The 22361-nt window shown below is 39.2% G+C and overlaps 2 protein-coding genes across 6 annotated transcripts; both read left to right on the top strand.

The window, feature by feature from the left end:
- Positions 1-692: 692 nt before the first annotated feature.
- On the top strand, positions 693-11521 carry IFRD1 (interferon related developmental regulator 1). Its single transcript, XM_021545252.4, has 12 exons — positions 693-1015; positions 2105-2209; positions 3171-3252; positions 3672-3796; positions 4079-4236; positions 5551-5601; positions 5692-5870; positions 5974-6082; positions 8053-8187; positions 8887-9015; positions 9988-10083; positions 10827-11521. Exons 1-12 carry the CDS (start codon positions 970-972, stop codon positions 10914-10916), a joined length of 1305 nt encoding a protein of 434 aa, XP_021400927.3. The 5' UTR covers positions 693-969; the 3' UTR covers positions 10917-11521.
- Positions 8887-21672, top strand: LSMEM1 (leucine rich single-pass membrane protein 1). Of its 5 annotated transcripts, XM_085569809.1 has the most exons (5): positions 8972-9015; positions 9988-10083; positions 16012-16143; positions 19202-19339; positions 21032-21672. In XM_085569809.1, the coding sequence occupies exons 3-5, from the start codon at positions 16017-16019 to the stop codon at positions 21157-21159; spliced, it is 393 nt and encodes a 130-aa protein (XP_085425935.1). In that variant the 5' UTR covers positions 8972-9015; positions 9988-10083; positions 16012-16016; the 3' UTR covers positions 21160-21672. The 5 variants fall into 5 exon arrangements, with proteins under 5 accessions (XP_085425936.1, XP_085425935.1, XP_085425937.1 ...); XM_085569810.1 differs by lacking the exon at positions 9988-10083 and having other exon boundaries at positions 8887-9015; XM_085569811.1 differs by lacking the exons at positions 8972-9015; positions 9988-10083 and adding an exon at positions 11675-12301.
- Positions 21673-22361: the final 689 nt, after the last annotated feature.

The raw sequence follows: 22361 nt of genomic DNA, 5'->3' as shown, positions 1-22361 counted from the left end.
GTGCCAGACTCTTTCCAGTGGTGCCCAGTGACAGGATGACAAGCACTGGCCATACATCAACACACAAGAAGTTGCCCCTCAACACGAGGAAGAACTTTACAGTGGCAGAACACTGGCACAGGCTGCCCAGGGAGACCGTGGATTCTCTCTTCTGGTGACGTTCAAACCCCACCTGGACACGTTCCTGTGCCACTTGTTGCAGGCGACCCTGCCTGCAGGGGTTTGGACTGGAGGATCACCAGAGCTCCCTTCCAAACCAAACCGTAGTGTGACTTTGTGAATCCTTCCGGCATTCCCCGCCCACACGGCCAGCATTGCCGGCGACGGCGCCGCACACCCACAGAGCTGCACACGGCCCAGCCGAGCTCGCCCTGCCCACCGGCAGCCGCGACCCGGCGCGGGCCGAGGCTGAGGCCGAGCCCGGCCCGGAGGGACGCGCGGGCCCGCGGCCGCTGCGCTCCGCCCCCGCCCCGCGCGGGCGGCACGGCCCGCCGCTCCCGGCCTGCACCGCGCCGCGCCGGCCGCCGCTGACGTCACAGCCCCGCCACTGGGCAGCGGCGCTGCGCGTCACGAGCTCGCCTCGCTGAGTCAGCGGCCCAACGTCGCAACGCCCGGCCATTGGCTGCAGCGGCGCGGGGCTCCGCCCCCGCAGTCCGCTGGGGCTATAAAAGCGGCTCCGGCGCCCCCTCCGCGCCTTTAGCCCCGGGTGTCTGAGAGGAGAAAGATGCATCGACTCCGCTCACGGGCCTCCACGGGGATTTCTGCCTTTGCCGCCGGTTCGCCATCCGCCTTCTCTCGCCAATCACCCCCGCTGCCCCGGCCCGAGAAGTCAGCCTCGCAGAGGCGTTGGAGTAAAAAGCGCTCCTGCTCTTCTATCGGCTGATTGTCGCTGATTCCCGGGCGGGGGGGAGCAGGGAGACCGAGACCCGGAGAGGGGCCGCGGGAGCCGAGCTGAGCGCCGCTGCGACCATGCCCAAGCCTAAGAAGCGGGGGAGCACCCACCAGCGCGGAGCCGGTGAGTGCGGCCGGGCCGGCGGGTAGTGGCTGGAGCGTCGAATGCGCTTCCCGTCGGCGCGGGAGGGCGCCCTGCCCGGCGGCGCGCCGCCTCCCCGCGGCCGGCGGGTGAGCCGCAGGACGGGCGGGCGGGCGCGGGGCTCCCGCCGGCCGCGCGGGCCGGGCGGGTGACAGCGGCCGGCCCCGAAACCGCCACCTCACGCCGCTGCGCGCATGCGCCGGGGAGCGGGCCCGGCGGGCGCGGCCGCGCTGGCGCCGCCGGCGGCGGCGGGAGCGCCCTGGGGCGGCGGCGGCACCGCCGAAAGGCTGCTGTGGCTTTCAAGAAAAAATCCTTCTTGTTAGCCCAAAGTAGGGTGTTTTAAAATAAGCGGTCTTCATACAAATGCAGAATGTGCGTGTCTGTGGTGCTGTTGCTTGGGGCAGAACGGAGGTTTTGTGGGTTGGTGAGAAATTGAGCTTCAGGCTAGCATGGCTGTGTGCAGCATCGGTTCCTAATCCAAATTTTTCAGGAAATGAGCAATTTATTGGGTGTTTCTGCAACTGGTCTTATTTTAGTTTGTGAAGGGCTTACTGTTGTTCTTGCTACTTCTGTTGAGTTCCTGTTTGACATCAGCAGCAAGACGGTGGCCATGTGAGAGCTATGAGCCTCCAAGTTTGTTCTTAATGATGAAAATGGATACAGCTAAAAGTAGTGAAACTTCCGGAGTGTGACTAACTTCATTGGAAAGCACTTGGACACTAATCCAACTGAAAGTTGATTCTGCCTGGATAAAAATAGTTTTTGGGGTCTTGGTAGTCAGGGAACCTCCTTGAAGCTGGTAAGCCCTGTGTGCAGCCTTCTAAATAATTTAGAAAAAAAAATAATTAGCACAATTCAGAGTTCTGTAAATGATGTTTTGGGAGCTGTTGGATATTAAAAGAACACTGCTAAAAATACTATTTTAATCAAAAAGTCTGAAAGCTGCTGCATCAAGGCCTTCTCTGTCCTGAGAGGGAAAACTTCTAGGAGGGTTCAGTTCTATTTCTGGTGCTCAGATCTTCCTTTTCTGTATGAGAAATGACCAAACTATTGTATTCATCTTTATTTAAGGTGGTCAGCCCAGAAACGTGCAGCCTTTTAGTGATGAAGATGCTTCAATTGAAACCATGAGCCACTGCAGTGGCTTCAGTGATCCTGCTAGCTTCACTGAGGATGGTAAATTCTTTATTTATATCTATTCATCTTTTAAAAACATAAAACCTGAGCTGATCTAGTAGTTTTAGATAGTAGACTTTAAGTAGCAATAATGAAATAATGACATTATATAACACTGTGATAGGTAATCCAGTGGCTGTTGTTTTTGTTTGGTAAGAATATATTCCAGGTTTCATGAGCCTTGTGAAACTGTCAGGCTCTATTCTATTAGAATAGAATATAGATATAGACATAGTAAGATATAGAGTGCTGCTATAGAGACAATAAGAATTTTGAGGTGAATTGTAAGACATGGATTTTCATAACAGGTAGTTGAAGCAGTGAGAACAGCAGAAGAGTTGAAGATGGGAAGAGTCACATATGCCTGTTTTGAGCTAGATTTGTCCTCTGTCTCCTTTACCACCTCTGCAAGCTGGGCTACTCTAATGTCATTTTCTTCAGAGAAGGGGATCTGAAAGCTTGATACAGGGGGATAAGCAGGGAGCCATCTTTAGATACAGGCTGCTCTTAACTGAGCCCCTGTTGCAGAGGTGTCTGAATTGATGCTATATAGGACAGGCTGCTCTGACTCACTGCATCAGCTGTGGGCACCTCACTGTACTCCAGGGTTGATGGAGTGGACTGGATGAAAATGTGTTGTTGACAGGATTGGCTGGTGGTCATCAGATGGAAAAAATTTATCTAAGACCTGATTCACTCCCTCATTCTTGACATGTGTAAGAAGCAGATCTAGAAACAGCAGAAATGTATCAATAGGCCAGTTTCCATAAAAATATTTTAGGGCACAGTCCTATGTAGTAGATTTAACACCATTACGCACACTGCTGCGATACTGAACAGTTCTGTAGCTGTTGTCAATATTAAGCTGCTTTCTTATTAATGTTAAAAGCATTATGTTGGAATGACTGTGTCTGCTGATGAAATGTGTATTAAAAGGACTAAATTACTTCTTCTGGATTAGGGCCTGAAGTTGATGAAGAAGCCACTCAAGAAGACTTAGAATACAAGTTGAAGGGATTTATTGATCTTACATTGGACAAGAGGTAAAGTCTGCTTTGAAGAAACAAATTCATGTGTTGTTTTCTTGCTTGATGTAATAAGGAAAATCCACATCAAATCTTTCTATGCTTACTGAGATTTTTACTCTGGGGAGGACTTCTGGATCTAAAAAAACCTTTTTCCTTCTACTGTTTTTTTTTTTTTTTTTAGGATGGGTTAGACTTTCCTTTTCTAATGTATTGAAATAGAGTGACTTTCTTTCTGGCCAGCAATACTGCTGTGAACTCTATCTCCAAACAAAATTTTGCTGTCCTTGAATAAGGAGGCATTTCATTTCTTCATGGTACTGCTGTGGATTACTCTTATTACTGGATGTAGGGAAATATAAATCACCGTAAAGCAAAGGCAGAGGTTTAGCTGATATGTGCTGGTTTCAGGAGGTCTTCTTTCTCTTTTCTAACAGTGCAAAGACAAGACAAGCAGCCCTTGAAAGTCTGAAAAGTGCATTTTCTTCTAAAATACTATATGAGTTTATCATGGAAAGGAGAATGACTCTAACTGATAGCATTGAGCGCTGCATAAAGAAAGGTAATTAACATGCATGGTATTAGAAAACAATAATCTCTATGAAATAACACATTGTTTAAAAGAAATTAAGATTGTTAATGTTCCCTTAATAATTTAGGTAGCATTACTTTTTAAATGTAGGTGTCCTAGGACATTTTAACTGTCCTAGAAAATTAACTGAAATTCTCTTCTGTCTATTGGTTTCTGAATTTCCACTTACGTGCTTTCAGACTGTTATCTTTAAAAGATTAAAGGAGGAAAGCAGGGCAAAAGGTGATTGCTCATCACTGTGTTAATCCCTAGGTAAGAGTGATGAACAGTGTGCAGCTGCTGGACTGGCGTGTCTTCTGTGTGTGCAGATGGGGTCAGGAATTGAAAGTGAGGAGATTTTTAAGACCCTTGGTCCAGTTCTGAAGAAGATTGTCTGTGATGGAACAGCCAGTATCCAAGCCAGACAGGCTGTAAGTATGAAATGTTTATTTGCCAGGCAGGGACAGAGGGCTGCTTCTGACCAGCTCACTCTTGTGTAATCCAGGACTAAAGGTTACCACACTGGTGTGTACTCAGTGTTGACATATGCCCTCAGTGATGTCTAGCAGTTTTCACTGGCTTAAAAAGGTCCACCTCTAGGTTGAACATAAGTCTTTTCTTTAGCTCTTACATGTACTGTTTTGTCAAGTGTCCGAACTCACTATATTGCAGCTTCCTTACTGCAGTGCTGGGGACTGATGCTGGGATCCTAGAAAATATTTTTCCACTTTCCCACTGAGTGATAGATTGTTCTGGTGTTTATTTTATTCTTGAAATTTAATTTTATTCTTAAATAACACAAGGATGTTACTTAAGCGTTTACATTTATTTATGGTAAAATCAAATGTAGCACATCTGCAGAGTACATAAACAATAAAGCCATTCTACCAAAGATATTTTTAAGATATTTTTGCCTGGTCATCTCATCTATACATCAGCAGTATGCTCGAAATAGTGAGGGAAGATTGTCCAAAGTGCTTGCCAAGGGTTTTACTTTTGCTTAAACTTCAGAGATTCAACTAATATTCTCCAGCTTTCCTTTATCACTATGTGGCTGGCTCTTCCTATTCTAGTCAAGCTGTGGCACAGCAGTACTGTCAGCCGCAAAAAGCGGGTAATATTAGTTCAATAGCAGTTATTTCTACAAATAAAAACTATTAAAGCTTGTCCTTTTCAAATGTAGTTTTGAGTTGTGCATGATTGGTGCCAATACCACTTTCAAATGGTCTTTTTCCTTACTCTTTGTAAGAGAAATTGGACTAGAATATGGGGCATAGGGAACAGATCTGCAGGAGAAGTTGGGCAGTTCCAGGAAAGGCTTTTCAAGGGTAGAATTTTCATGCTGTTTAATTGAAATAGTGGTCAGAAGGAGAAAATATGTCCCACAGCTATGAATAAATATATAATTATCAGCATCATTTCTGCTTGAAATTTCTCATGAGATTTAAAATCATTGGGTGAAAAAATGCCATGTGGAGCTTTTTCAAGGGCTTTTTAAGCTATTTTAAAATAATACATGAGAAGTGGAGGGTTGTGAGTAGCAAATGCTGGAAAATATCCTGAGGGTAGATGAGATTGGGAGCTAAATATTACAAAGCAGCTGAATTAAGGATTTGGGACTTCTAGACTCTGCTAGGGTTTTTGATCTCAAATTTCTGTTGCTCCAGATGTTAAATTTCAAAGGCCCTACTTTGAAACTGTAATATTGTTGGCAAATACTGACACTTTTTTCCTTTTGTGTCTAGTGTGCAACCTGCCTAGGGATTTGCTGTTTCATTGTGACTGATGACATTACAGTAAGTCTGATTGATACCTTTCAAATGTAATAAACTGACAAAATGAAAATGTGTGAGTCCTAAACCACTTCCATTTTTTCCCTTGTCCAGGAACTGTACTCTACTATGGAATGCCTGGAAAACATCTTCATGAAGGCCTATCAGCGGGATAGGGACACTAATGGTGTGTCAAGTACCCATAATACTGTGCTTCATGTCAGTGCTCTCTTAGCATGGACACTATTGTTGACCATTTGTCCAATGAATGAAGTGAAGAAGAAAATTGAAATGTGAGTATTTTTCTTGGAAAGCAGAATTTGTTATGTCTCTTTATATGCAATGAAACAGTGTCAGTAAAATTTAGATCTTAATGGAATATGACTTACTCCTTAGGCACTTGCATAAACTTCCAAGCCTGCTGTCTTGCGATGATCTGAACATGAGAATAGCTGCTGGAGAAACACTAGCACTTCTGTTTGAACTGGCACGAGAAACAGATGCTGTAAGTAGATGTCAGCAGCTAAACTGTCCTTCACTGGGACAATGATGACACAAATTACTTAAGCTGTGTAGCATACCACCCTGGATCTCAACAAGTAGCAAACAATTCCTTGGTTTATGTTCCTTCTAGTGAGTCTGCCCCTGTCTAAGTGGTTATAGCAGTAATTCACAGCTATCATTTTTTTACACTTCTATGTTGCGAAACAGGACCCATGTAACAAAATGCATCAAATACTACTTAATAGCAACTAGAAATATTGAGTGCAAAATTTAAATCTAAATCCAACACCTGCTTTTAAAATAGAATTTAAAAAGATACCTCTAGAGAGATTCCAGAATGAAATAGTGTTGTTTACTCTAGTGGGATCACTCATCAGATGCTTATGCAGACAAGTTTGAGTAATTCATAGCCTGAACAATTCTGCTCCCACAGCCAAAAATCTATTGTCAGGTAGAAAACATGGTGACTTTAAGTATTGTTTTTTCAGTATTCTTACTTAGGTAACCTGAGAAGAATAACTTGTATTGCATGATGATTTCAGAGCATTTGACTATTTTAGTCAGTTAAGAACTAGGCAGTCATTTTAAGGGGGCAGTTTTTAAAGAATTAGCACAAATTTCACACAGGTATCAGTAATACTTCATTTGGTGAAATTTCTTGGAGTTTGATTTTGAATTGGATTAGGTGCAAACTGCTCAATATTAGCTTGTCCACAGCTAAGGTTGCATTTACATTATTCAATATGCCTAATTGTCAGACTTTTTTCTTGACAACACTGAAGGAAACAGCCTCCCTGTGCTTATGCATGGCACAGTTTGGGAGATTTGCCTGAAGGGCTCCCAACTCAATCAAGGCTGCTGCGCTTTGCCAGAATGCTGCCTAAAGTGGAAGAATAACTCCATTTAAGTCAGGAATCATGACACACTAGCACAGCATAATCTGAAGCAATGTTAAGGCTTCTGTAAGCAGTGATAAGTGCAAGCAGTGTGGATTTGAATCTCTTGGCTATGGAAGTCAACTTTGAAAGGAAAAAAATAAATGGAAACAACAACTTGATCCTTTATTTGGTCAAGCCGACTGCAAGTAATTAAAATCTTAAAATGTGTTAACAAATGAGACTATTCACTACAATCTCTGCTGTTGCATTGAGGAAATGCCCCTTTAATCATTAGATTGTTCTCACCGAATCCTTAATCAGTGCAGATTAAAAATGCCTGATTTATTTGGCTTTGACCATTTCCTTTCAGAAAGCATGCAGTAAACTCTAGTCAGTTGGTGTGACAAAACATTCAGATTAAAAAAATAACCACAAAACACAAACTTTTTTTTACCTAAGTTTGCATACATTCTTACTAGTCCAGGTGAACTACTGCTGAATTAAATGCAGGTAGAAAATTCTTATATATGTAAAGCACATATAAAGTGAATAACACAAAGCTATTTGTTACCGTTTACTTACAGTGTTTTGTTAAGCATTAAAGAAAAGCTTCCTAATTTCCCAGTCCATACAAAACTTACAGCTAAATATTCCATACTGTTAATCCAGTGATGTCTCACGGTTTGCCTCCAGCAGCAGGGATTTTGTGTTAACAACATTAGAGTGCCCTCAGCTTGTTGGCAGGAATAGTTCAGCAGATCGGTTAAGCAGTTTGAGTCCTTGGAATTGCAGAGTGGAACAGATTGGCAGGTGTATATGCACACTGATGGAGGTGTAAGGGTAACATGACTGACCAAACAGACTTTGTTAGTGCCCTTCTTGGTAAACTGGGTACTGTGACTTTGTTCTTGCTGGTTTCAATGCTGTAAATAGAGCTGCAGAAGTGCTCTGTCTTTTTAAATAATGTAAGAAGTTGTAGCGATCTACACACCCAAAATTTAAAGAGATCCATTTTCTTATTTGCGGGGAAGAAGGTTAAGGCCATAAAATAAACTAAAATCTAAAAAAACCTTTTTTTTTTCTGGTGTCTTAGGATTTCTTTTATGAGGATATGGACCTTCTAACAGAGAAACTAAGAGCTCTGGCTACTGATGGAAACAAGCACCGGGCCAAAGTGGATAAAAGAAAGCAGCGATCTGTCTTCAGAGACGTTCTGCGGGCTGTTGAGGTGATTTTTTTTGTCTTAGTTACAGTTTAGACCTTTAAAACACATAATGTATGATTTATTGAAAACAATTTTATTCTTAAGCAGAATTACTCTTTCAGTGAAAGAAACAGGAAAAAGCTACTTTAAGTGAAATTTGTCTCATTTATTTGTGATCACATATGTGGAATAGAACTGCTTTTTTTAGCAATTTTGAACAAAGATACTGGGAATAGTTAAACACTGTGGAAGCCAAGGAGAAGGCTTGGCATAATTCAAAGTCACCTCTGGGCTTCTGCCTGTAGAAGGATCTGAGTCACCTATCAGCACTTATTACATTCTATTGTCCCAAATATCTGTAAGGTAGAGACTAAATGAGGCTTACAGTCTGACTTAAAGGTGACTTCTGCACTCAGAACTGGTTTTCCTGAAGATAAATCCAGTTCTTAAAGTAATTTTAAAGATGAAAGTTGACTGTTTTTTAAAAAGCTTTGTAATCATGAAGAATATCAGCTTCAAGTTCTATGTGAAATTTGACTGTAAGTATGCATCTGCTCTATGAACAAATACAATCTTTAGCATATGTATACTTTGTTATTTGGAAGGTTTTGGTGTGCCAAATTTATCAGTCAAAATAAAGTTCATTGAGATGTTTAAAATTACTAGTACAAAAGACTATTTAAATTGAAGTTACAGGTGTTGTTTCCTTTGATTCTTGCATAGGAGCGTGACTTCCCTACAGAGATGGTGAAGTTTGGACCTGAGCGCATGTATATTGACTGCTGGGTTAAAAAACAAACTTATGAGACGTTCAAGGAGGTTCTGGGGTCGGGGATGCAATACCATTTGCAGGTGAGTTGCTTTTTGACATTTGCTCAGACTGTTCCTCTGTGTCTGGCTTCTTTGATGTAATCCAGTCTGAATTACAAAATCCTGACTCGAACTTAGTGAAGTGATGAGCCTTGCATTTAAGGTGTTAAAGACAGCACTTAAAAAATTAATGACAGTGAGCTGCAGCTGTCTGGGTAAGCTGCTTCTGAGTTGTAGCCTGGGTGTGCTAGTGTACTAATTGATTTCTCCATAAGAAATTTGAGTATCTTTTTAGCTTTGGGGTTTTCCCTGAATCCTTTGCTCTCTTTCAGCAGAGTGGTATAGTTGTCTGGCTGCTATAAAGCTGCTTACCTCCACCCTTCCTGTTCAGGCCTGTAAAAGAAAGGGAAAGTTTTAGTAAAAAATAATGAACACAACCCAATGGTGACAGCATTCCAGAGGAGGCAGAATGCATCTTCCTCTGTTGTGGGAAATGCTTGTTTACTGGTCTTCTCTTTACATGTGTAACAGAAGCAGGAGCTGTAGTTTAGGAATATATGCTCCCAAATTGCTGTGATAATCATGGGGTTAAAATCTTCAGCCCTGTGTTAATTCAATTTCTGTGTGACTGAGGGAGCTCAGGCATGTAGCAGGTTTTTCAGTTTTCTCAAGTACTACTTTCACAGCCAGATATTTTAAAACTGGTGTGTTGTGAAACCATACAGGTCTGTTCAGCTGCCTGATTTTGTGTAGAACAGAACAGTGTCTCATTTGCTGGGTCAAAAATATCAAAGGAGGCATGAGGAGCTGTCTATCTTCTCAAGGTGTCTGTTTTCGCCTTTAGCCCTATTCTAGTTAAAGGAGGACGTGTTCTTGACTTACTTGCAAAAGATAGCAGCAATTTGACACAAATCTTGGTATTTTTTACTGGAATACTTGATATTTTACAGTAGTCAACTTTAGAGACTTGATAATTAGAGGGGAAACTAATAATTTGGTGTGTTTCTTGTTTAGTCAAATGACTTTCTTCGGAATGTGTTTGAGCTTGGTCCACCAGTAATGCTGGATGCTGCAACTCTTAAAACAATGAAGATATCCCGTTTTGAAAGGGTAGGTTATTGCATCTTAATGAATTTTCTTTACTTCATGTCTAATTACACCTGCCTTTCAGAAGCTGTCATTGTTGCGCTGTAGTTCTAAGAGTTCCTCATATTGTCCTGAGTGAAACCAAGCTTTTTTTGTATGCACCTATGAGCTCTTAGATTTTTCAGTGGGCATGTCTCTGCTGGTGTGTTTTTTCCAAGGGTTGCTGAAGGTTGATGTGGTTGCTGCTGGGTACTAGATTCATGCACCACACATATGAAACTTGGTCTCTTCTGAGAGCTCTTGGGGAGGGACCTACAGGAAACTGAGTCTTTATAAAGATGGTATCCCAAACTCTGTAATGTGAAATGGGCACTAGGAGGTTGGCCTTGTTCTGTTGATTGTGAATGCATTAATCCTGCATATAATCTGGGGAATGGTGCTGTCAAATTTAATCTGGGAGTAAATGTAACCTACATGGTATCTGCTTGATCTTAAAGACTGGCTTCCAGAACTACTCATAGTTCAGCCTTTCTTATTCAGGCCAGTATCTGTAAATATAAATTAAATATGTCTGTCCATATTTATATACACACACACAAATTAGCCTTTGGTGGAAAGATAACATACCATAAATTTCAGAAGACCTACCAGTTCAAGTCAAATTAATGAAAGGGTATTTTCATTTGTTTTGTAACATGAAAAATCTCTGAAAGGCATAAGCTTTATGATAATATGTAATTATTTTTTCTTTTTTTTTTGTTTTGTAGCACTTGTACAACTCTGCAGCATTCAAGGCTCGGACAAAGGCTAGAAGTAAATGTCGTGATAAAAGAGCAGATGTGGGGGAATTTTTTTAGATTCCCTCTTCAATGGGTTTCAATTTTCATAATTCAAATAAATTTGTAACATTTAAATGAATTTTTTTAACTTCTGTAGTCAGTTTGTAGTTGTGCACGGGTTTGTTACATAGTCTCTAAATATAACGCATATTGTTGCTTAGGTGCATGTACATTGTATATAGATGGATGTAACATTTGGTGCAGGGATACATTATAATACCATACATTAGCCCCCCACTAGCTCAAAGGTCGATTATGTTGTAACTGCTATATTAAATGGGGTGGATAACTGTAGTCAAATGCCGTGTGTCAGATTGGATTCTTTATATAAAGGTAAAGTAATTCATTGACCAAGTGTTCTGGTAAGAATGTGCTAATAGGATAAGATGACCATGTTTCTGTGAAGTTTATTTTAGTAATTTTTTAAAACTCTCTGATGGTAGACAAGAAATCCCTATGTAAGTGTAATTTTATCCTGACAGGGACTATGAAGTTCAGGAACTTCCACTGACAGTGAAGTAGTGAATGACAAATATTTGTCTCCATGTAAAATAAAAGCAAGATTTTTGTGTTCTGAAATTGAATATTTAATTTTTGGAATAAAGATGTTTATCACTGCCTGCTCTCTGTGTAAAAGTAATTATTCCATGAATGAAAACTTAAAATATGAAAGGGATGGGTTTGTTTATTTTCTGGTTCAGACATGTGTTTGGGGTATTACCTGTTTTAGTAGATGCTATGTGCAAGTCTACCTTGCTGTGTTTCAAAGGTGTCTTCTTCTTGCATGTGGTCTGCACAGCTGCCTAATCTTGATTTGTCATTGCTTCTCTAATGGTCAAAAGCTTTCTAGTTTTGGTGCTGTAAAACATATTCTCCTTTATTTTAGACCCATTCCAGCTACTCTTCTGGTTCTACAGGACTGAAATGTGTTAGTAGCTGAGAACTGTCTTAGCTACTTGGGGCAGGGGGTGTTATGTAAAGACACTAAAACCTACATCAGTGGAGCTTCTGAACCTGAAGAAAAAAGTGCTTGTTTGAATAAACCACCTTAAAAATGTTTGTCGCCAGATGATGTAAACATGGCATTAAAAACAGCACCGCCCCCTGAAAACTGGCCTGCTCTGTTAAGAGAAAGTTGGGTTTGGGGTGGAGTAGTTGTTTTGGTTTTTTTTTCCCCTCCCAAGTTTCTGATTACAGCTGAACCTATTCCAGAAAGTCAATGAATACTAGTAAGTTGTACTTTCTAATTTAATCTCTTTTTTTTTACCCCTCAAATAATCTATGTAAGAACTTGTTTGGCTTGCAAAACAGATCATTTGGACTATGCAAAACCTTGAACTGAAATCTATGATGATTGAGCACATCAGTGTCATGCAGGTGGAGAAAAAACATCCTTGAATGAGGTGAAGCTGTGTGTGCCTGTACTTGCCGGGCCCAAGGCCATTCCCTTGGAGCTAAACTGTTCCCTTGAGCCTGTTGGTGTCTCCTGTGCCTTCTGCCTGGTCACCTTTGGTGTCCTTTGCCAGGCACAGGCTTCATGTCCAGTGTTCTGCAGCACCCCCTGGCAGGGCCAAGCAGGTGGTTGCCCTTTTCCCTGTACACTGTAACTGCCAGCTGCAGTGACCTGTGTGGCTTCCAGTCCTGTTGCAGAGGTGGCTCTTCTGCAGCCCTGCAGACATCCCTTGGGTTTGCAGATGTTTTCAACTGGAGAGGCCTGGGTCCTTGTCTTAAAATTATTTTGGTGTCAGGAGTTTTTTGGGCATGGATATCACACTGGTTTTTTTGTTTTTTTGGTTTTTTTTTTTTTTCTGGCTTGTACATCCTTATTTTGATGGAGGACTTCCAGGAGACTCCTACAGAAAGGGAGCAATTCTGAGCAGCAGAACATGTCAGCTTAGGGTGGGAAATATGAGTCAGGTGATTTATTCTCTTGTTTCCTGAGAAAGAAATATGTTTATGGGCAATTTAAAGGGATTCAGAATTTTAGATGTGGTATAGCTTCAGAAAGGATTTGTGGTTTTGAGCTGCAGTCCTGCCTGTCAGCTGCCTATCAATACAGTGTGCTGTAACACTGCCTTCTGCCATGTCAGCAAGTAAAAAAAAGATCGAAAGAACTGTCAGCAAAGGAGTAATTACACTACTCACCACCAGTTCATCAGAATTTAATCTTTGAACAGCTAAGGATGCCAGACAAATTAGTCCACCACATAATACTGTCCCACTTGAATTCATAAAGTGTATGGGAGAACGGGAACAACCCTGCTTTTTCTAGTCTATGACTTTAAAACCCTCATGACTGCAATACTGTAGATATGACTCTACTGCATAGCAAACTGGTTACTCATGGCTACAGTTGTAGATACTACTCTTCTGCCTAGCAAATGCATTTTAGACAAGCACTAAACCTAAGAGGTTTGGCACTAACCAAAAGATTAGTGAAATACTGATCATCAGTAACAACCCTCATTCTTCATGATGGAATATTATCATGATTCCAATATAATAAAAAAGAGCTGTGTATGTGCTGATTTCTGTTTTAGCAGATCAATATTACAAAGTGAGTATACTTAGCCAAGATGAACTCTAAATATAGACTGAGAGGGGCAGTCTGTTTCACAGCTATCTTTATGGGTACTGCAGGACTTGACAGGCTCCTATGGGACTAAAAGTAGAGAGAGGAACTGCAGAACAAGTTTTCTTCATGTGATTTTCACTGGCTGATTTCTTCCATACTGGCACATTACTTGAATGTAATTATGTTGTAAGTTATGTTTCATTCTCATATTTTTTAACCTTTTATATTTCATTTACTTTTTTTTTTTCCTGTGAAGAATTCTCAATGTGTTCTCATTCTAAGTTTTTTTTTTTTTTTCCACAATGACTTAGGATGAAATTTAAAAGTTGCATTGGGGAAAAAAGTCTTTAGGTTGGTTTAAAGTACAAGATAAACTGAATCCAAAGGTCCCAATGTTTATATTGCTTTGTTGGGAAAATAATCAATACTTTTGTCCAGTGACACATGTTTGTATCCTTTCTCCTTTGGCATGTCAATAGAATCAAACAAATGTAATATAAACTATTTTGAATTAATAATGGCAATCTTCACTGTGTTTACATGTGCAAATAAATAATAAGTGCAGAAACATAGAATTCATAATACTAATGAATCAAAGGTATACACACATTTATTGCAGCTCAAGTAGTTAAGAAGAGTGCTCCCTGAAGCTGCAGGGAGGTGTTAATCAAAACAGAGAAACAACTGCTCTTCTGAATCTAAAAATAACCAACAGCCTTTGTGCATGAAGTGGTAACTTTTGGCATGCAGTTCAAACACAGGGCTCCACAGTGACTGTGTTGCCTGAGGATGTGCATGTGGGGAGACAGCAGAGCAGAGCCAGCTCTGGTGGGACGTGGCTCACAGACTGGGCTGCCTAGTGCCATGTCCTGCTCTAAGGGAAGGACCGTGGGCACAACCATCTGTCCTGAAGTTCCTGTTGCACACCTAAAAATCACAGACTAGGTAAGGTTAACCCCTGTCATGCCAGCTTTTCTACATTTTCTTTGTACTTTGAAGCAATGCTTCTGAACAGAGAAAAAAGTAAGTTGTAATCTTTTCTTATGGGCTGTTAAAAAGAAATATTTAAGTATCCATATAGTCTTGCCAGTCTCTACTAGCAGGAGAACAAGCCTTGTTGTCAGGATTGCTTTCAGTGCTTAGTCTTCAGACTTACTGAGGTTGATTGAATGTCTGCTTTGCAGTGTGCTCAGATCTGGGGGAAATATAGTGATCTTCTGCATTTGGTTTGATGAGGGAAGGAGTGAGGATTTTCTGCAAACGGTTCAAATTTTAGGTTTTTAATTTTAGTGTTTTATTAGGAATCTGGTCACACTGTGTTCTGTATTCCTTGGAGAGGAAGAAAAGGCTCAGAAGCATGTCATGTCAAGAGGACAGTTAACCCATCTAGGATTCAAAAATCACCCTTAGGTGCTTAACACATCATCAAGGGAGGTTTGCATCCCACAAAGTGCTGATTTATGTTGGCAGATAAAATTGAACTTGGGGGCTTTATAAAATACTAAATGGGTAAGATGCATTGTACTCCAAATTTAAACTAATGTGTCAGGGCTCCCTGCTTACATTCACTAGCAATAAAAGCACATTTAGGCTGTGATTCTAAGGTGAGAAAGGAATATCTTAGAATAAAAGGGATATTACCTAGAGGAATATTTTTTTCTTCAATAATTACAAGGGGAGTTTTCAGTGACAATTGTAGACAAACATGCCTACTTAGAGTGTCTAAATCTTCTTATGGCTAGAAGTGTAATTTGTTTCTAGAAGATAATTTTGCAATCAGAGCAGTGTAAAGAAAAGCAAAAGACAGGGAACAATGTGCAATACATAGAAGCTACCTCCCTAGATACTGCTTATTTTCTATATATAATCTTGTTTCAAAACTGTATTTATGTTAAGAATCATTCACTGAGTTCATGCACCCAGACTCTGCAGAGAAACTTTTTACTAATTAAACTTAATCTAGTGCCTTTTTTAAAGCAATGGGTACTAGTCTGAAGAAAAAGCTTTTAAAATTTGTGAAAAGTGTGACCACATTTTTCACAAATAATAGCTTCACAGTGATATTCTAAGGTGTATAAACAGACACATACTCTTGTTGCTTCTGGTTTATCTTCCAATTACTTGATGCTGAAAGAAGAGAACCTGAGTGACATCCTTTCTGGAAGTGTTAGTGAAGGTTTGATTTTCACTGTGGTCAGGATCTCACAACACGTCTTACCAAGTATTCATCAAATCAAAGGATAATATACTAAATATGTACCATTCAAGTCAATGCTGGAGCCAGTCAAATTGACTCTTTCTTTCCCCACACACACACGTATGTGCACAAACACAATGTAAAAATGAAATGTTTTAATCATTGAAGATTTCCAAGAATGAACAAGTGCTATGCCTTCAAGTAAGTGTGCTGGTCCAAATCTCTGTATTTTAAGGACCGTTTGGGCTGCTCAGTATTTCCTTAGAACAGGATACCTACTGTTACAAGTTATTTCCCACAGCTGTGTGTTAATTTACCTTTTAAATTATTGTTTCTTTTAGAGACAATGGAGAGACCTTCCTTGGAATTTAACCTGCCTGATACTCATGAAGAAGGAAAACTTTATGTAGTTGATTCCCTAAACAACCTAAACAAACTAAATGTTTGCCCAGCTGAATCCCAACTTTCACTAGGTATGTATGATAAGTGATCTGTGGATTTCTAAATATACAATCCATATTGTGTGCCACTGCTGTCAACAGCCTAATAGGCCAACAGGTATGCCAAGCTGTACTGAAAAATATAAGAAAAAAATTGAAAATGGCATGATTTAGGCAGATCAGATAATGATTTAGCTGTCCCTGCTGAGTGTTTCTGCTTTAGGTTCTTGAAAATCCTTGCATTTAGTTAGGGATTTACTTTGAAACCTGAACTTATCTTCCATTTCAGTTGGGATTTATGAGGTGATTTCTTGCAGGATAATGTCTCTAGTAATGCCCAATATACACCAACTAAACAAATAGCATCATAGCTCTTCCCAAGCACTAAAATTCATATGTGGCAATAGAGGCACCTGAGAATTTCTGTTCATTCCTTTAAGACACGTCTCCTAAGAATTCAAACCAGTTACCTGAAGTATCCTGTGAAACCTTTAAGCATTTTACTTTCTGGACATTCTTTACTCACAGTTTCAGTTATGGCTCCCACATTTTTACTGGTTTGGTAAGGCTTTTGCCTTTGATTTCTCACAGCAACAAGAATATTTTCACCCAGTGATAGCTACAATTTGAGTTCTTTGTGACCTGAAAATATCTTAAAACCTGTACCTCTTTAGCAGCATTCCACACAACAATATTGGAGTCTGCTTTTATTTCCTTTATTGTAATGGCAAATTTGAGTGAAGAAATGTATAGATCAACAACTATGTTGAAATGTGGCCATAATTTAATCATGCTTTAATTATGGGTCTTAAATGTTTTCTCATTACTTCTGTTTCCAAGTCCCCTAATTTTCCTAATCCAACTAACTAGAGTGGTGCTGGTTTCTGCATTTAATGTAAATATTTTAGACATAAAGTACTAATTCCTCATATACAATTATCTTGATATTGTCACTTCTACACATAGAAAATAAGACAATGGCATAAATCAATTTTAATTTTAAGAAACTCATTTCAGTGTGACTGTTTTGCTTTCTTTTGCAATTTTATTGGACAGTATTATTTACTTTTCAGGTAAATATACAAGATTCTGTGGAAACGTGATTCTCTGGAATAATCACATACATGCCCCTCCCTACATTTCAGCAGTAAAAAATGGTAGCTTAATAAGTATTTTGTTCATAAATTTGTAAAATCCTTTTGTTCCTTCTAGGATTATTCTTTCAATGTAGCTTTTAAGCTTGGAGAGTCTGTAGATATCTCATCCTGTCAGCTAACTTAGCAGAAGAAAATGCTGGTTCTCTAGCCAGAAAATCAGAGTCATGTCAAAAGCTGTTTAAAATGCATATGCTGTTTGGTTCCTTCAGTAGGAGCCATGCAGTAATTTCACATTTTAGATGATGAAATGTTCCCACTGCTTGCAGTTTGACAAGAATATGTGCTCACCAATTCCTCACAGCACTGCAGCCTGGCATGTTCAGCCTGATGAAATAGTAAAAAGCATTCATTAGGCAGAGTGAGCTCAGACCACTTTTGAGAACACTATTGATAATTTAGGATGCTTGGCAGGCAGCAGAAGCAGGCCCTGCCTATCCTTATTATTCTGATTAGAAAGCAATATTGGTGCAGACATTTATTATATGGTGAATTTGTTATGAATGCTAAGGGAATAAGAATAGAGCCTCAAAGGAGAAATATGAAACTATTTCAGCTTACTCATGGACAAGAATGTGTTAAACACAAAATAAATAAAAACAGAGATATTCCCAGAGATCTACCAGCTGAGTAATTGCTCAACCCTAGGTAAGGTTATTATTAAATTCTGTGATGGCATATGCAGCCATTCCTCAGCTTTATCACTAGAGTCTCAGTTGCAAAGACCTCAGAGATTTCCACCAGCTAAAACAAGAACATGACCTAGAAATACATTTTTCACAGATGCACACATTGCTCTCCCTTTCAGAATGGCAAGAGAGCAATTACAGAAGGATAAATTACAGTAATTTGCATGTAATTTTAGTATGCATGAGACTGACACCAAAGTGAAATTACATTAGCTTTCTCCTCCCTCCAAAATAGAAAACAAACCCAAATCTTTGTAAGTTACTACAGTAGCATACAAACTTAAGATTAAACAAATCTGACCCAAGTGTAAATTTTTTACATTCGCATGAATTTCCTCATGGTATTCACTTGACTTGTTATTTTTGGGGCTTGCTGCCACCTCACAGTGATTGCAACTGTTTCTATGAGAGAAACTGCTGAATTTCCCTATATATGCAACACATTCTTTAAAAAGCAGTGAACTGGCTTGCTGAGCTGATTCAAGGTCAGCATTTCAAGTGCTTTTCCTTTTCCCCCTCATTCCTCATGTGTGTAAAGGGCAACACCTGTATTCTCTGTGAGAGAGTCTGTTTCATTCGTGACAATTGGCAGGATAGGTGCCTCTATTTTTACTGGAATGAAACTAACAAATCCTAAAGATGAAGAAGAATATTGAAAACATTTGTTTTAAGATAAAACAGTCAAGATCTAAATTCATTCTATCCAATATTAGGAGCTTAACTGAGGTGTTTACTTTGGGAGATTAATCATCCCAGTGATACTTCTCATTAAACAGAAAAATAAACATATCTAGAGGATGAATATGTATGATGAACCGGTACCTTGGTTTTCAATATGAATTTTGCTTTCTTCACTTTTGAAAAGGTTAAATGCAATCAATCCCTTACCAATCTGCCTGATGAAAACTTAATTGCAAGCTTTGTACATGTAAAACAATTGTAAAATTCTGAACCATAAAACAGGTCAGCTTCCACAAAACACTGTATTTCAACACAGAAATGTTTTTGTTGAGCATGTTCTAACAGCTATAACAGATGTATAATTTTTTATATTTTCAAATTGCAAATTCAAATTGAGTTCATAAAGTTGATTTCTTTCCCTTTCATGAAATAGCACAGGAAATAAAATCTGTTGGCCAAATACACGATGTAGTCTCATAATTTCATGATACCAGAAGCATTTTGTCATGCTTATCCTAACCAGCTTTAAAAAACTGCATCACCAAATGATTTATCATCTCTTAACAGATGAGGAAGAGAACACTGGTGGTACTGGAGAAAGTATGGCAGGGAGCAATGCAAGAAACCAGTTTTTGTTCTTCATCACCTTTATTCTTACTTTGACCATCAGTTTGGCGCTTGTTTCATTTGTAATATTCTTAATATGTAAGTAAGCCAAAGAGCAGTTCTTAAAAATGTAGGGCAAATTGGAAAAAGAACTTTGCTGTAATGTGTCATGCTACCTTGTAACATGCTACTCCTGTATTTGCATGGTCAAAGGCTTCGGCTGGCTCTGGGCAGTGGGTCGTGGTCCTGGGGGCAGAAGCACAGGCAAACAACACTCTCACAGGGCTAAAAGGCACAATATTATTCTTAGTGCTAAGGATTTGTGGGCTTCAACACCCGTGAAGAATTTCTCTCAGCAGCATTATACTGTGTTGCTAAAAATGCTGACTAGAAATGAAATTAAAATTTAAAGGTAATTGTATGGCAGTGAGATACTTTGGCAATGTGCCTTCCATTCCTTTCCAGATAAAACTCAGCATTGGTGTCATTCCACTGAAATCAGAGTTCCATCCAGGCTAACACTTAAATCAGGCTACCTGAAGGAAGACCTGACCCTTTGTCATCAAAATACTGACTGGAAATTGATTTAGAACTAAGAAAGTCTTAAGCATAAGAAAAAGAATTAGACATTCATCAGGATTTGCATGTAGCATTGAATCTACAAACACAATTACTGTTCAGTCTTTAGGACTGATCAGGCAGGCTTAGCTGAAGACATGGCTGGTTAATGGAAACCTTGTTATCTTGGGGTTTTTTGAGCTAATGATATTGAATATAATCTGAGGTGCATTATTTCAATTTACAAGACTATTTTGGAAGAATGGAAACCCATAATATCCTGCAGTAGGGAATTTGCTGAAATATAGTGAAAATCCTGATTTTTCTTTTGAGCCAGAAAATCCTAGCCCTTCACTATATATTCTTACAGGCCTTCAAAGAAATATCAGACAAGTAAAGAACATAAAGTATGTTTTAAGTAACATGATTGTAAAAGCCTAAGTGAAATACCTCATACTTGAATTTCAGATTTATTTAACATGGAGCTGATAAAAGTAGAGCCTTGGTATAGAAAAATTAGTATTGGGTTGCTCTAGTGGAAAAATTATAAACTAAAGTGAAAAAAATTCTTACAAGAATTAAAGCAGTTTGCTTGGGCTCAGGTTACTGGAGGCCTGGGTTTTTGAAACTGATTTCCAGTGGTGTTTCAGCTTATGTTACAATGTTTTATTAGATACATATAGATATAGTGTGTTCTGTCATCTGAGGTGTTTGCAAAACACATGCATAGATTAATTTAGCATTGCTACTGTTGAGCTTCAAAACCCATGGGTAATTTTTTTAACTTCAGAAGGCCAAAATAAAAATAGCTGCAAAAGTGCATATTGGTGTGCTAGAGGAGGCAAAAATGTCAGTATTTCACAAGAATTTTTCTTTTCTTTAAAATAAAATATATGCACATGCCACAAATTGGATCTTGAAGCTCCTAAATAAGACATTTCCTTGTTGACACTAATGGTTATGCTCCTGAAAACGGCAAAAATTATCTAAGCCATATATGATTTTATTACTCTGCACTAAATTAAAAAAAAAAGAAAAAAAGAATCAAGCAAAAAAAGAATGTAGTGGGCAGGTAAACCCACCAGATGTATAACTTCTTATTATTAGGTTCTGCAGTTGTTTTCCTGTTTAATATTTTTAGTCATCATTATTCCTCACAGGAATACAAGTGAGGGTAATGATGCTCTTGACTTACATGTTACCAATTTAACGTGATACATTCTCCTTTTCAAGTTCAAACTAGAAATGAGTTGGACCAAATATCAAGCAGACTACTATCTGAAAAGAAGAACATAGAAGAGCTGAAGAAACTTAACAATATTATATTAAAGCACCTGAATCAATCTGGAATTAAGGAATAGCCTTCTGATCTTCATGATTACCTCTTTACCCATACTGAGCTCAAAGTCCTCAGAGAATAAATCTTCTTTGGAAAGAAATTCAGCATATTCACAACTCAGACATGCTCACATATGGCACACAGGTTGCTGAAACATGGTTGCTGAAACATTGCTGGAAGAGCCAGCTGAATGAAAAATATTAGCAATTAGTATTTTACCCTGTTTTATGTGGACATAGATTTGTAATACTAAACCCACAGGATTCACAATAAACAATGGATTGTCAGTTTGGGGCAAAACTTCCAGATTCCCTGTGCATTGTAAATCATAGGGGAAAGGGCCTAGTTTTATTTTAAATGTAAGTGAATGATCACAGAAAATCACAAGTTCTCTTCACATGATTCCAGCATGACCTTGTTCACTTAATCATTCTTCTGTTACCTTTGTACAAGCTTTCTGTTTGTTTCTATTACTATTTGTATTTAAGGATAACTTCAGATTTCATAACTTATAAATAAATCAATTTCTGCTCTAGAGTTTTGTGGTTTTCCCTTCTGTGCATCTAAATATACTGTTATGATACTCTTTTTGAGAAAAAAAACCACCCAGACTTGAATAACAACAAACCCTTTCATAAGATGCAAGAATCAGTCCACATTTGTATTGACAGAGTGAGTATCCTATTGCCTTACACTGAAAATGTGTTTAGAGGACTCAGTCTGGTAATGTCACAGCATCACAGCCACTCTATCTCATAACAATGCCAAAACACTGTACTCACAATTTGCAGGTGCAGCCCAAGTGTTTTTATCAAGTGATATGGGGAAAATACTACAAGTTCTTGTACTCCTCCCTGTAGCTTCTGCTGGTCACTGTCAGAGAAGGGCCAGATGAAATGTGGTCGGAACCTTCATGGCTTTAATGTTGTGCAATATCTCAGAGGCTAAAAAGAGCTTAAAGTTCTCATTCTCATCCAATTCTTTCTTATTTCTTTTGGACAGTTTTATAAAAAAGTCACGAAAGTCAACAGCTAGCATTGCAGTCTTCAGAGCTCCTGACAGTCCTTTCTGGGATGACTACTTCATTGTCTGCAACAAAGGGAAGAACTAAGTCCAGGAGGATTTATTGGTATCATTCTACTTGGATTTACCCACCAAGTCTATTCCTGCTATTATGGGTGCTTTCCTTTGCACTTAGGTTTTACATCACCTTTCTATTTCCTG

This window comes from Lonchura striata, chromosome 1A, assembly GCF_050655825.1.
Source record: "Lonchura striata isolate lonStrDom1 chromosome 1A, ASM5065582v1, whole genome shotgun sequence".
NCBI classification, from domain to species: Eukaryota; Metazoa; Chordata; class Aves; order Passeriformes; family Estrildidae; genus Lonchura; species Lonchura striata.
This window is presented reverse-complemented; position numbering and strand designations above follow the sequence as displayed.

Bases quoted from the DNA above. Each gene is read 5' to 3' on its own strand.
- LSMEM1 (XM_085569810.1), top strand. From the start codon at position 16,017: ATGGAGAGACCTTCCTTGGAATTTAACCTGCCTGATACTCATGAAGAA. The intron at 16,144-19,201 runs GTATGTATGATA...ATCTCTTAACAG, and splicing joins TGAATCCCAACTTTCACTAG to ATGAGGAAGAGAACACTGGT. The intron at 19,340-21,031 runs GTAAGTAAGCCA...CTCCTTTTCAAG, and splicing joins ATTTGTAATATTCTTAATAT to TTCAAACTAGAAATGAGTTG.
- IFRD1 (XM_021545252.4), top strand. From the start codon at position 970: ATGCCCAAGCCTAAGAAGCGGGGGAGCACCCACCAGCGCGGAGCCG. The intron at 1,016-2,104 runs GTGAGTGCGGCC...TCTTTATTTAAG, and splicing joins CACCCACCAGCGCGGAGCCG to GTGGTCAGCCCAGAAACGTG. The intron at 8,188-8,886 runs GTGATTTTTTTT...ATTCTTGCATAG, and splicing joins ACGTTCTGCGGGCTGTTGAG to GAGCGTGACTTCCCTACAGA.